This window comes from Pseudoliparis swirei, chromosome 18 (assembly GCF_029220125.1).
Source record: "Pseudoliparis swirei isolate HS2019 ecotype Mariana Trench chromosome 18, NWPU_hadal_v1, whole genome shotgun sequence".
NCBI classification, from domain to species: Eukaryota; Metazoa; Chordata; class Actinopteri; order Perciformes; family Liparidae; genus Pseudoliparis; species Pseudoliparis swirei.
Window position 1 is genome coordinate 3,994,102 of NC_079405.1, and position 13,941 is coordinate 4,008,042.

Here is a 13,941-nt window from a genome sequence, read left to right on the forward strand (position 1 = left end):
TCATCAAAGTGAAACACATTGTTTGAAAATTACAAAACTGAACTTCAAGTCTATTGTACTTGTATTGCTGCATGGTGGAAGTAACTAAATACACTTGCACAAGTAAACTGTTTAGAAACTTGATGTGAGCACTTCAGTTTTTTTGCTATTTCTTCCCCACAGGTAAATACTGTATTTTTTAACTCTACTACATTTATATAATAACTTCCTTTTTACTTTTCAGATTTAGATTTCACAAATCTGATAATTCACCAAACAAAGTAAAGACCAGAAACATTTAATCTCATGACTGCTCAGATTTATCTGGTGACCCTTTTGATGGGAAGCATTTTAATTGACTTGACGGCTCTCGACATGTCGCCGGGAGCTGTCGGCTCAAAGCTAACGATGCTAACGGTACAAACTACGAGAGAGCTAACGGTGTTCACCACCCGGAGGCCGGTCATCGACTGTAATGAGCTGTGGAAAGCAGCGACGTTAGCTAACGTGCGCTAAGAGTGCGTTACCTCACGTGCACTAGAGCAGCTGCAACTCAGGTAGACGTCCCTCCGCTACATGTTCACATAGATATTAGTGGTTTGCTGAGTATTGATGTTCACAATGTTGAATACGGCTTCTTTAAATGCCTAAAAGTAGTTAACAGTAGCTCCACCTCAAGTAGCTATCAGTAAAATGCTAATTAGTTGCTAGCTAACAGTTTGTTTTACTTTCTAATTTCCTCCAGCTCAGTTGTTGTTCACCAAACAAAAGAAAAACTTTAATTCAGACCTTTGATTCAACTTTTACTTGTTATTGAGTATTTTTACCTGGTTTTCCTGACTACTGCTTCTACGTGTGTGTGTGTGTGTGTGTGTTTCATAAGGAGGAAACTAGTTGAGCAACTCTATTTGCTTTCTCAAACATTAGCGAGGACCTGCCCTAACACACACACACACACACCTCCGATCACACGGTTAGACAGAAAACACACACAGCAGTTAGTTTCCAACTGTTGGAGAAAGAGAGCGGATGAAAGACACGATGTAGAAGCGTGTGCAGGTAGACGAGTGTACAGGTAGACGGGTCATCAGGTAGACGGGTCGACAGGTGTGTTCAGACATCAGGATCATCATCATGTCCATCAGCGTGAATCTGAGGAAGATCTCCAACCTGCCGGGACGATACGACAGAAAGATTGAACTCTGCTTCCGAGGTCAGTGACGACCACTCGTCTGTCTCTTTGTAAGAACTCAGAAAACTTTGTTAACTCCACGACCCAAAGTACACGGACTACCTTCACTTTCGTGTACTTTAGGTCTCCGGGTCGTTTTCATGGTACAGTTACTCAAGTATTGTGCTTCAGGACTTGAGCATTTCCATTTAATTATTCTTTACATTATGTGACATTTCAGATGAAAACAACGTACTTTTTAATCCACAATTATTTTTGTATTAAATTAAATTAGTTCAATTTAGATTTTTTATATTAGAGTGACAACTTTATTTACAAGATATGAGTACTTCCATCAGATCCTTTGAAAGTATAAATACCACACTGTAAACCACTTTAATTTAAGAAATAATGCTGATTTTCATAAATATGCATAAGCCTTTTAGTATTACGCAAGTATATATAGAATGTCTAATTTTAGATTGTTATAATATTATATAAATGAGTGCATTATTTCGTATTGATACAATAATATGGACTGTATGCGTTAACTCTCTGCTCAATGAGCAATACTTTAAAATGCGTCATATTTCATACTAAAAATACATTTATTTTGTAATATAATCCAGATGTTTCCAGTAGATTTTGTCGCCCTTCATTGTTCAGAGATTTTTTACATGTGCATGTTTATTGGAGCTCAGTCCGACTGCTTTTACAGTGCGTGGCTCTCATGACTCGTGTGTTTGTTGGTTTAATTTAATTTCCACATAAAGACGTAATAAGGATCACATGTGCAGTATTAGTTATATTCAGGTGATGGTGGGGGAAATAAAAAGAAACGCACCTTCAGATATAAAGCACATCATTTTATTCTAGAAATTAAAGATAATATTTAGAACAAAGCAACTTTCAAAATCTTTAATTAACAAGTACAATGTTTAATATTTAATATTAATCCAACATGTAAAACAAACAAGCTCAACCTCCGTATCTTCATAAAAGAACGTAGTCGTACATCATATGTGAGTATTTCTAGAACAAAACGAATCCGGCCAACCATGTTAACATCAGCCCTGTTGCCATGGTTACAACGTCTGTCTCTCTGTCTGCCCTCCAGGTTTCACCCATAAAACCAAAGTCCTGCAGTGTGAGAACGTGGCCGTCTTCAACGAGGTCAGTAACAGATGTACTCACGTTCACAGCCAATCAGAACACAGGGCGATGATGTCATCGTTAGAAACAGGCTGCAGTTCCCCTAGTGGCCACTGACACGACTGTGGTGTTGTGTGTACAGACGGTCAGTTAGAGGTATGAGACGAGGCTGAGATTTCAGATCAGATGACCCCCTGTGTGTGTGTGTGTGTGTGTGTGTGTGTGTGTGTGTGTGTGTGTGTGTGTGTGTGTGTGTGTGTGTGTGTGTGTGTGTGTGTGTGTGTGTGTGTGTGTGTGTGTGTGTGTGTGTGTGTGTGTGTGTGTGTGTTACAGCAGGTAGCTGCAGGTGTTTGTCTGCTTCTATTGAAAGTATTTTAATAGAGAAGATAGGAAACTGTACCACTCCTACAGTACACACACACACACACACACACACATACAACCGCTCCTTCAACACACACACACCTACAGAAGTGATTGTATTTTATTCTACTCTACAGCTCCCTGGTGAATAAAAAATAAATAAAAAAGATAACATTTCATCCTGTTGAATTTATATTTTTTAGCAGGAGTTCCACCCGAGTGACTCTATGGATTTAAATCTATTGATCCAGACTGAAAATGATGAATCCTGATGATTTTCTATTATCAAAGCAATAGAAGTCTGTGGGGACTGACTCGAGGGCCGCTGAGGCTCATGGGTAATGTCGCGTCTGTGGCGTAACACTGGAGACTTAATTAGTGTGTGTGATTTCACAGAACAGGCTCCTCCCCCTTCTCTGCATCCCCACCTGTTGACTGATCATGTTTGTTTACAGTAGCATCTGTGTGACGGGAACGCAGTGGCTCCTTAGTTATTCTCCTCTGAGTAAGGTGTTTGTTCTTCAGGTGTGACCAGGCTGTGTGTGCGTGTGCGTGTGCGTGTGTGTGTGTGTGTGTGTGCCGAATCCTACTGTAGCGTATATTGTGATTAATGGTTGTGGAGAGAAATATCAAATAATCTCTTCCTTCTTCCCCTCGTTTGAGTTCGATGAGGTCATTCACATCTGACACCGGAGACCCTCCGCTGTCATGTGACTCAGGTCACATGTGACCTCACACTCAGATCACAGGTCATGTGACCTCACACTCAGGTCACATGACCGAAGGACTACATAGTTTGCATTTACTTGGTATTTTCTTTTCAGTTCCTTTTAGAAAAAAAAACTAAAAGAAGCAATTCTAAAAATAAAGTAACGTGTGTGTTTGTGTGTCTGTGTGCAGCAATTCCGGTGGCCTCACTATGGTAAAGTGATCAGAAATGAAGTTTTGACCGTCAGCGTTTATAACAGCAGTAAAGTCTTCACTAACAGGTAACACACAGCCACACACACACACACACACACACACACACACACACACACACACACACAGCCACACACAAACATACTTTATTTTCATATCGGTCAAACAATTTATGATTATGTTTGTATGTATTTGTGTGTGTATGTTTGTGTGTGTGTGTGAATGGGTGTGTGTAGACTGCTCGGTAAGCTGGTCGTCAGCCTCCAGCATGTTGTTACCGCCGGGAGGCTGTTGCTACGGGAACCTCTCACAGATAGCAACTACAGCCTGACTGATGTAAGGACACACACACACACACACACACACTTGTTGACATCATCAGGGTTTTCCTTTTCTCTGTGTAGATTTTCATCGAGTTGGACATTCGATATCATCCAGTCGAGGGAGTAGCAGGAAGCTGGGAGGGAGGCGACTTCCTGAAAGTCGAAGACAAGGATGAGTAAGACCTCCGACCTTTGACCTCTGACCTCCGACCCCGAGAACACACGACTGTCACTGGATCACTTTGAGGCTGAAGAAAACAAGTTCTGAAGTTATGAGAAGCGTCTTTTTAATGATTTCTGGACGTTTGCCTCCTCATAATCTGTGTTTCACCTCTCGGTGTGTCGGTAAGAACAGAGACCTCAGTGACTGGTCAACAACGCTTGTTGTTGTTGACATTAAGACGCTCGGCTCCTGGTGGGACAGTTTATTTGTCCTCGTTCCCTTCAGTCACCGCATGAAGTCTTTGTGGAAGCAGCAGGCCAAACGTTTATTAAAGAAAGGGAAACTAGAAACTGTTCACCAAGAAAAAACAACCACATTTAATAAGTTTAATAAGACGAGTGTCGCCCCCAGATCTCACCGACTGACCCGGTGATTCTTTTCTTCTCCTTCATCCTCAGTTCATCGCTGGTCATCAAGAATACAACATTTAAGGATCCTGAAAGGTCAGAACCAGCCGACCTCTCGACTGAGTCTCATCCCCAGAACCAGAAGGCCCACACTGTATTTACCCCTCCTCTCTCTCTCTCCCTCTCTTTATCTCTCTCTCCTCTGTCTCTCTCTCCCTGTCTCTCTCTACCTCTCTCTCTCTCTCTCTTTATCTCTCTCTCCTCTGTCTCTCTCTCCCTCTCTCTCTCTACCTCTGTCTCTCTCTCTCTCTACCTCTCTCTCCTCTATCTCTCTCTCTCTCTTTATCTCTCTCTCCTCTGTCTCTCTCTCCCTCTCTCTCTCTCTACCTCTCTCTCCTCTATCTCTCTCTACCTCTCTCTTTATCTCTCTCTCCTCTGTCTCTCTCTCCCTGTCTCTCTCTCCCTCTCTCTCTCTACCTCTGTCTCTATCTCTCTCTACCTCTCTCTTTATCTCTCTCTCCTCTGTCTCTCTCTCCCTCTCTCTCTCTCCCTCTCTCTCTCTCCCTCTCTCTCTCTCTCTCTCTCTCTCTCTCTCTCTTTATCTCTCTCTCCTCTGTCTCTCTCTCTCTACCTCTCTCTCTTTATCTCTCTCTCTCCCTTCCTATCTCTCTCTCCCTCTCCTTCCTACCCCTTCCCCCCCCCCCCCTCTCTCTCTCTCCCCCTCTCTCCCTTCAGTCAGCTGACTGTCTCTCGCTCCGTTCAGCTGGACAGAGAGGTCCGGGCTCTCGGGCGGGGCCTGATCCGGAACGGGGATGAAGATTACGACGATGACGACGATGATGATTTCGATGATGACATCATGGACTGGGAGGAGTCCGACATCATCTTCACTCCTCTGCTCAGGTCGGCCGAACTTTACTGTCTGTCTCCCTGAGCTCTGCAAACTCACGGTCCCCGCTGTCAACAACGTGTGTGTGTGTGTGTGTGTAGTCGTCAAAGGCCGATGAACAGAAGCGTTGCCGTGGCGATGCCCAGAGTCCAAAACTTCCAGGTGAGTCCATCTGGTTATGACCTCTGAAACCCAGAGAGGCTTCTGGGTAAATGATGATCAGCGACGTTTTGAACGATAACAAAGAGAACGACGTTCAGCCCGGAGTGTTGAAGATACACAGAAACGTGAACACTAAGGATTTAAGACGGTACGTAATCACAGATTGAATCAGAGGAACGCAAGCAGAGACACACACACACACACACACACGCACGCATACACACACACACGTGTTTATTATTATTTATTATTAAATCATATATTTCTTCATGAAGCAGTTCTAAACAACTAAATAGACAATTTCACAAATTCCTCTCGTCTCGGGAAGGAAAGAACCAGGAAGACGTTCGAATCAGGGAGTGAAAATTTATTAAATTAATAAAACACCAATCATTGTACCGACATGTGCTCCGAGGTTGTCATGGTAACGTGCTGTGTCGCAGCTCCACACAGTGTAAAATAATGGTTCTTAAATGTCTTTGTGGTTATAAGAACATTTCAAACCAGGGTTCTTTAAAGAACCATTTACTTAAATAGTTCTTCAAATAACATATAAAGGTGTCTCAAAGAACCTTAAAAAATCGTTCTTTGAAGAAACCTGGTTTGATATGTTCTACACAGAACCAGTGATGGTGCCTTAAAGAACGATTTTTGAAGGTTCCTTTGAGACACATTTATAGGTTCCTTGAAGAACTCTTTAAAGAAATGGTTCTTCATTTTTGGTCCCACGAAGAACCTTTTAAACCAGGGTTCTTCGTGGAACCAAAAATGGTTCTTCCAAGGCACCACTTTGAAGAACTATTTTCGGTTCCAGATGGCACCTTCATGTTTCTGTGTGCTGAGCGGTCCCGTTCCTATTCTTACGGTTTCAAGCCGTGGCAGCCACCACTCAGCCAGAGATGAACTCAGTTCAGACCCTGCTGGTTCGGGTCTCGGGCCTGAGGGCGACCTCCGGCCTCAGAGACTCTAGTGGAACGTCTAGCAGCTAAAGAGAGAAACATGAACCTCTGAGAAAACGCTTCACTGGACGACACTCTGGCTTCAGACCATTGCACACTTTTACATAAATATTTAAAATGTGTCCCAGTTTATTTCCTGTTGCAAGCGGAGATGGTTAGCAGATAGACCTCACAGCCATTCAGTGTGTGTGTGTGTGTGTGTGTGTGTGTGTGTGTGTGTGTGTGTGTGTGTGTGTGTGCAGCTGAACGTGAACATCCTGGAGGCCCAGCGGCTGGTTGGAGTGAACATCAGCCCTGCCGTTTTCATCAGAGTCGGGAATCAGAAAAAACACACCGCCACGCAGAAATCCACCAACTTCCCGTTTTACAGCGAGGTACTGCAGAGAGGTGCCAGTAGAGTAGAGTACAGTAGAGTACAGTAGAGTACAGTAGAGTGTACTGGAATACACAGTTAGGAGAGGGATAGAGGCATCATGTGAGACTTGAGTTGAGATGCAGCGTCAAGTTCATGAATCAAAATACAATAAATAACGAATTAATTGGTTCATATGAATAAATGGTGAAAGTGGAAAAGGCCATAGAACATGACGATACAAGAATATAACTGTCATTCCAAGGCTCACTTATGGCGATAAGTTGTTGCATAAAGTTAAAGATAGTCGATACACAGATCTGGTGAGTTTTTACCACTTGAGAATAATTCAAATTTATAAAAAAAATTAAAATACAAGAATAAGACCTTGAGGAACGCCATAGAAAAAATAATACTTTGTCTTTTAAACTTGTGATATTTGGAGCAAAAATAGTGTTTTTCAGCAACCCTGTTATCTTCAATAAACCGAGGAAGGACCGACACACCCACGGTCTCTGGTTTTTTCGGTCGTATATATTTGTATGCGGCATTTTCATGTGATTATCATAGAGGTCACAACAAGTCATTTAATTAAAACAGTTTTAAAAGAAATGGTCTCACTGTGTGACTCTGTGGACGAACATCATCACTCATTATTGAAAGTGGGATAATTTGATCCATAAGAGTTACATCTATACCCAACATGTAACTCCAAGACTATTTCAGGACCCATACATATTAAAATCCACCATGATACATGCATGTATCTTCTCTCCCTCTGAAGACAACTTCACCTCCTCTTCTCTTTCAGAACTTCCAGTTTGAGTTTCAGGAGACTCCAGAGATCCTCTTCGATAAAGTCATCGAAATTAAGGTCAGTTCTACCGTTTTTATGATGTTTTTTTTCCCTTTTCTGTTTCTAACCGCCGTTGCGTGGTGACCGCCTGTACATGTCACCTCCTCTCAGGTGTTCCACCGGCGGCTTCTGGCCTTCATGATGACCCACATCGGAACCTTTAAGATCGACATCTCCACCGTGTTCAACCAGCCAGGTACCAGGACGGCTCACACTGCAGCACCCATCCCAACGCTGCAGGGTACTCACTGACCTCCGACCCCTCTACCACCTCTCCAGACCACCGGTTCTACCAGAAGTGGGCCCCTCTCACGGACCCGGAAGACACCAGGTCGGGGATCAAGGGTTACGTCAAGGCCAGCCTCTCTGTGCTGATGACGGGAGACCCCGTGATCATAAACAGCATGCCGTCCACCTCCTTGTCTGGAGCCAGCGAGGACATCGAAAAGTCAGTGAAGACGCATCAATATAATCCGAGTCCTTCTTCCACCCCAAGTCCAACCTGCAAGGTCCAATCCGAAAGTCTCCCCCCTCAGACTGTTTTGTTAGTCTACGAAGAAATATAGTGCAGGAACTCAAAGGTTCCTCAAGGGTTTCTGGGTACTGGCTGCTACCTCCTTGGTGAGGATAAGTCGAGTACCTGTTGTCCAGGAAAGGTCACGTCTACGTAGGGATCGATGTCGTTTGGTTCTCTTAGTGCGCATTGAAAGCCTTTTTGGATCAACTACAGTCTTTGGATGCGTTGTAATAATCTGTATAAAGATAAAGAAAAGTCTGGAAGACATACAAGGATGGTTGGATCTAAGGTGGCAGAGAAAAGGAGTCATCTGATCCCTGTAAGCCATCTCAGTTGAAGAACTTTAGTCACATTAAAAGGCGTCAATCAATAACAAATACAAGTTTTGAATCGATGGACGGAGTCGGGTCCTCGACCAACATCAGGTGGGCCGCCACGGACCTTCCAACCACGGTGGTGACTGGATGGCGTTGAGGTGTGAACGGCTGGTGTGCGGTTGGCTTTGGGTTGTGACGCCGTGTCGTTCGTTCAGGCACCTGCTGCTTCCTCGGGGGATGGCTGCCGAGCGGCCGTGGTCCCGGTTCCGGGTCCGGATCTACAGGGCCGAGGGTCTGCCCACCATGGAGGCGGGGCTGATGGCCAAGATGTCGAAGGCCACCGACCGGACGATCTTCATCGATCCCTACGTACACGTCACCTTTGCCGGACAACAGGTAACCAGTTTACTCTCACCAAGGAGGGAGCAGCCAGTACCCAGAAACCCTTGAGGGACCTTTGAGTTCCTGCTCTATATTCCTACAAAGACTCACAAAACATAACATTACAACAAAATGTACTTCTTCAGATGTTGTCGTGCTTTTATTTAATAGTTTTGGTTTGGATTAGGATTTTTGGGAAGAAAATGCTAATTTTCTTCAAATCAGATAATTTCTAATCGAACTGTGTGTTTCTGTGCTTGTGTGTTTGTGTGTTGTGTATGTGTGTGTGTGTGTCTGTGTGTTGTGTGTCTGTGTGTGTATGTGTGTGTGTGTGTGTTGTGTATGTGTGTGTGTGTGTCTGTGTGTTGTGTGTCTGTGTGTGTGTGTGTGTGTGTGTGTGTGTGTGTGTGTGTATGTGTGTGTGTGTGTGTGTGTCTGTGTGTTTATGTATCTGTGTGTGTGTGTGTCTGTGTGTGTGTGTGTGTCTGTGTGTCTGTGTGTTTATGTGTTTATGTATCTGTGTGTTTGTGTGTCTGTGGGTTTATGTATCTGTGTGTGTGTGTATATGTGTGTGTCTGTGTGTTTATGTGTTTATGTATCTGTGTGTATGTGTGTGTGTGTGTCTGTGTGTGTGTGTGTGTGTGTTTATGTGTTTATGTATCTGTGTGTGTGTATGTGTGTCTGTGTGTATGTATCTGTGTGTGTGTGTCTGTGTGTGTGTGTGTCTGTGTGTGTGTGTGTCTGTGTGTGTGTGTTGTGTGTGTGTGTCTGTGTGTGTTGTGTGTCTGTGTGTTGTGTGTGTGTGTGTGTGTGTGTGTGTGTCTGTGTGTCTGTGTGTTTGTGTGTCTGTGTGTGTGTGTGTGTGTCTGTGTGTCTGTGTGTGTGTGTGTGTCTGTGTGTTTGTGTGTCTGTGTGTGTGTGTGTCTGTGTGTCTGTGTGTTTGTGTGTGTGTGTTTGTGTGTATCTGTGTGTGTCTGTGTGTGTTGTGTGTCTGTGTGTGTTGTGTGTCTGTGTGTGTCTATGTGTCTGTGTGTCTGTGTGTGTCTGTGTGTCTGTGTGTCTGTGTGTGTGTGTGTCTGTGTGTTTGTGTGTCTGTGTGTGTGTGTCTGTGTGTGTGTTTGTGTGTCTGTGTGTGTGTGTGTGTTGTGTGTCTGTGTGTGTCTGTGTGTCTGTGTGTGTGTGTCTGTGTGTGTGTCTGTGTGTGTGTGTCTGTGTGTGTTGTGTGTCTGTGTGTCTGTGTGTCTGTGTGTGTTGTGTGTCTGTGTGTCTGTGTGTGTGTGCCTGTGTTTGTGTGTTTGTGTATATGTGTGTGTGTGTCTGTGTGTGTTGTGTGTCTGTGTGTGTCTGTGTATCTGTGTGTGTTGTGTGTCTGTGTGTGTTGTGTGTCTGTGTGTGTCTGTGTGTGTCTGTGTGTGTGTTGTGTGTCTGTGTGTGTCTGTGTGTGTTGTGTGTCTGTCTGCAGGGGGAGACGTCGGTCGCCAGCGCCACCAACTATCCGGTGTGGAACGAGGAGATCTCTTTCATCGAGCAGTTCCCTCCTCTGGCTCAGCGAATCAGAATCCAGGTCCTCGACGATGCCAAGATGGGAGACATCGCCCTGGCAACGCACTACCTGGACCTGCAGCAGATTTCTGACCACACCAGGAACGGTACACGAAGTTTATACTCAAGCTTTTAAAAGACTTTAACGGCTCTCTGAAACAAGATGAGCCTTCGTTTAAAATGTGCCAGCTCTTTAAAGTAGATTTGATCATATTTATGTAATAAGACTTCTGTTTTTAGTTTTTATTTGCTCTTAATACGTCGACTGCCTTCTGCTCAGTTACTTAACACTTCAAAAGCCTTCTTGTGTTTTAAAGGGTACAGTTATTCCTCCATTTGAAGGAGGTATGAGTTTAATTAACAATCGATTAACGGCGTTAATTGTAAAGTCAGTAGAATCAACTGTAACCAGTGAGGGAGGAAAGAGTTGGCGTGAAATAGAAAGATATTTGACACTGTTTTGTCGACAACCAGCTGTTACTTGTTTGTGTCGGACTCCGTTTCCCGAATGCCAGCTTTTCTTCCATAAACTACGGTAACCGGGAACCATCTGTCTGTCTGCAGGCTTCAACCCCACCTTCGGACCAGGCTGGGTGAACCTGTACGGTTCTCCTAAGAACTCGACCCTCGGAGACGTTCACCAGGTAAACCAGACGTGACCAAATCAAACCTGACGTCCAAAGCAATGATTCTACATTTTGTGAAATATTCTTATTTGCTTTGTTTTGGACGGTTATATTTTGACGATAACGCCCCGGATCATCATTCAATAACAACCGAATCAACAGAATTTGGACAACTTGACCACACTGGTGACGGAAATGAGCCAAACATAGAAAGTGGACACAGAAAAATGAAGCTGCCATCTGGAACCAAAAATGGTTCTTCAGAGTGATGCCAGAGAAGAACCATTTCTGGTTCCATGAAGAACCTTTCAAACCAGGTTTCTTTAAAAAAAAAAAACATTTCCTGAAAGAGTCCTTCAAAAAACCTATAAATGTGTCTCAAAGAACCTTAAAATGGTTCTTTAAGGCACCATTTCTGGTTCCACAGAGAACCATTTCCTACCAGTATTCTTTAAAGAACCATTTCCTTAAAGAGATCGTCAAATAACCTATAAAGGTGTCTCAAAGAACCTTAAAATGGTTCTTTAAGGCACTATTTCTGCTTCCACAAAGAACCTTTTAAACCAGGGTTCTTAATAGAACCATTTCCTTAAAAGTTGTTCAAAGAACCTATACATGTGTGTCAAAAAACCTTCAAAATGGTTCTTAAAGGCACCATTTCCAAAATGCTTCTTCAGTAGGTGATGGTTCTTTGTAAAAACCACAAAGCCTTTAAAAGAACCATTCAAGAACCATTATGTTTCTGTTCACTCATAATCCTGCATTGCATCCAATCACAAGAACACGTCAAGGGTACAAGGAGGACTAGCCGATCACTGCACAATGGAGTGGGTGTGGTTTCATCCAAAGTGGGGTGGAAAAAACAGATTCTCCAGACCCATTGTGGACTCAGTACCTGTGTGGGCTCTCTTGAACTGGACCTCTCACTCCTCCAGGCCATGAACCAGGGTCTGGGTGAAGGGATCTTCTACCGCGGTCGGATCCTTCTCGCTCTCTCTGTGGAGGTTTACTCCTCGCCTGTTGACGCCACCCCAGAAAGAAGCACTGCCGCCTTAGGAAGGGTACGTGCTGCTCGTGGTTACCTTGTAAAACAGGATACCTCATAATATCTGATGTGACCTTAATAGTACCCACTGACTCCTTCTCGTGTGTCTTTGAAGATGAAGGGAGCGCTGGGGAAGCTCACCCTGAAGAAGAAGAGGGCCAGCAAGAAGGGGAAGAACAAGGAAGGTCAGTCTCCTGAGGAGAAGCAGGAGGGTGTGGCTTCTGATCGTCATCTGAGAACGTTGGTGGAACTGAGAGGAGAAATTAATATTTTAGGACATTGATGATGTCAGTGTCTTCTTGAACGTCCAGTACAGACCAGGGGGTGTTTAGTTTAGCTTAGCACAACGTCATCGTCTTAAAATAATGGCCCAAGGCTATGATCTCGGCAACTACTCGAGATTTGTCAAAAAAATTACTTTTTAGGAATGTGACAACAACTCCCAAATATGCCTGATCTCATGGATTGACCCAGAACAAAGACTTTCCAAATGTTTGAGTTTTATTATAACCTTAGTTTGAACCGTTGCTTTTAAAAGGCTTCGTCTCAAAGCTGCGGCAGGAGAAGGTCGGTGATGTTAGTTTGGATCATATTTCTACACGAGTCGCCCCACCAGGCCTTGTTTGGACGCCTTGGTTGGAGGCCTCCACAAGTGATTGTTGTTTATTCATTGGGTTTGTTTACTTGTTGTTGCCGTAGCATCTACCAGCGCATTGGTCGGCGACTCTGGGGAGGCTGAAGTCGAGGTACCAGAGGCTGTTACCGTGGAGGTTGAGGAGATCCACCCGCTGCCCGAGGTCAGTGCTGCCGGCTAAGACACTTTACACTGATAAGAGGTGGAATCTAATTGGTCGTTCCATTGCAACATCAGCGTGAACAAATATTCTCTACTTTCACCTCTCGCCCCTGATGTATAATTGAACACCGTCTGCGTTGCAGTAACTAGATGCACTTTGAAGTCCGGCAGCTCTGAGAATCTGTTCTTATTTTTTCATCCTCAGGGTTTCCTTGGAGAACTGGAGGACTTCCTGTTGTTTGGATCTCTGTTTGAAGTCACTATGATGGACCCGTCTGTGGCAACCAAACCGTTGACCTTTGAACTCTCCATAGGTAAACAGTGTATTCCTAGATATCAGTACTACAACATTCAGGTTAGAAAATACTCGTCCAATCACGATTTCCCAGAATCAAAAGTAATATTATTCAAACACTTGGTAAGATGGATAACGCTGATTTAAACAACAACAACAAAAACAATTATAGTTAGTTATTAAACCTGATTTAGATCAAAGTTGTCACCTGATACCTGGATTCAGGCTCCAAGATCATTTCCAACATCGGAACCTTTGAGCTCCATCAGCTGTTTTGTTTCTGGCAGGGAATTACGGGAAGGCCGTCGGGGTCGTGGTATCCAAGAAGAGCAAAGAGGAGGAGCTAAGGAGGAGCAGGGAGGAGCTAAGGAATAGCAGGGAGGAGATAAGGATGATCAGGGAGGAGTTGATGATGAGCACGGAGGATCTAACCGAGGAAATGCAGAGTCTGCTGGAGTTAGAGGAGGAGCTGGAGAGAGAGGAGGTGCGGAGTCCCGAACCCGAGTCCAGATCTGTGTCCGCTCCCATCAGACCCCAGGCCACCGAGTACGACAGGTACGTAACCACGGCGACGACGCCCGGTGTGCTTAGAGCAGCTTAAAGGCCACCGCACGCCATCCCATGAGCACTGGCCTGTGGTTTCACGTATGAAGCGAGGTGTTTCCCAACTCTCGGACGACTTAAACGCAAGAACAGAGGTAGTGAAGTTGGCTGCAAGATGCTAC

The 13,941-nt window shown here is 44.3% G+C and overlaps 1 protein-coding gene across 2 annotated transcripts in view; it reads left to right on the plus strand.

The window, feature by feature from the left end:
- Positions 1–918: 918 nt before the first annotated feature.
- Positions 919–13,941, plus strand: part of fer1l4 (fer-1 like family member 4) — a 28,523-nt gene continuing 15,500 nt past the window's right edge. The window contains exons 1-21 of one of the 2 annotated variants that reach the window (XM_056437820.1): positions 919–1,070; positions 1,104–1,192; positions 2,268–2,323; positions 3,566–3,654; positions 3,823–3,922; positions 3,991–4,085; positions 4,531–4,575; positions 5,215–5,382; positions 5,470–5,530; positions 6,732–6,863; positions 7,653–7,715; positions 7,809–7,893; positions 7,977–8,145; positions 8,747–8,927; positions 10,375–10,561; positions 11,019–11,098; positions 12,016–12,141; positions 12,241–12,310; positions 12,825–12,922; positions 13,127–13,235; positions 13,504–13,771. In XM_056437820.1, the coding sequence (XP_056293795.1) occupies positions 1,114–1,192; positions 2,268–2,323; positions 3,566–3,654; positions 3,823–3,922; positions 3,991–4,085; positions 4,531–4,575; positions 5,215–5,382; positions 5,470–5,530; positions 6,732–6,863; positions 7,653–7,715; positions 7,809–7,893; positions 7,977–8,145; positions 8,747–8,927; positions 10,375–10,561; positions 11,019–11,098; positions 12,016–12,141; positions 12,241–12,310; positions 12,825–12,922; positions 13,127–13,235; positions 13,504–13,771 (2,261 nt within the window). In that variant the 5' untranslated portion in view covers positions 919–1,070; positions 1,104–1,113. Of the gene's footprint in view, positions 1,193–2,267; positions 2,324–3,565; positions 3,655–3,822; positions 3,923–3,990; positions 4,086–4,530; positions 4,576–5,214; positions 5,383–5,469; positions 5,531–6,731; positions 6,864–7,652; positions 7,716–7,808; positions 7,894–7,976; positions 8,146–8,746; positions 8,928–10,374; positions 10,562–11,018; positions 11,099–12,015; positions 12,142–12,240; positions 12,311–12,824; positions 12,923–13,126; positions 13,236–13,503; positions 13,772–13,941 lie in introns of both variants that reach the window. The other variant, XM_056437818.1, reaches the window with a different exon arrangement.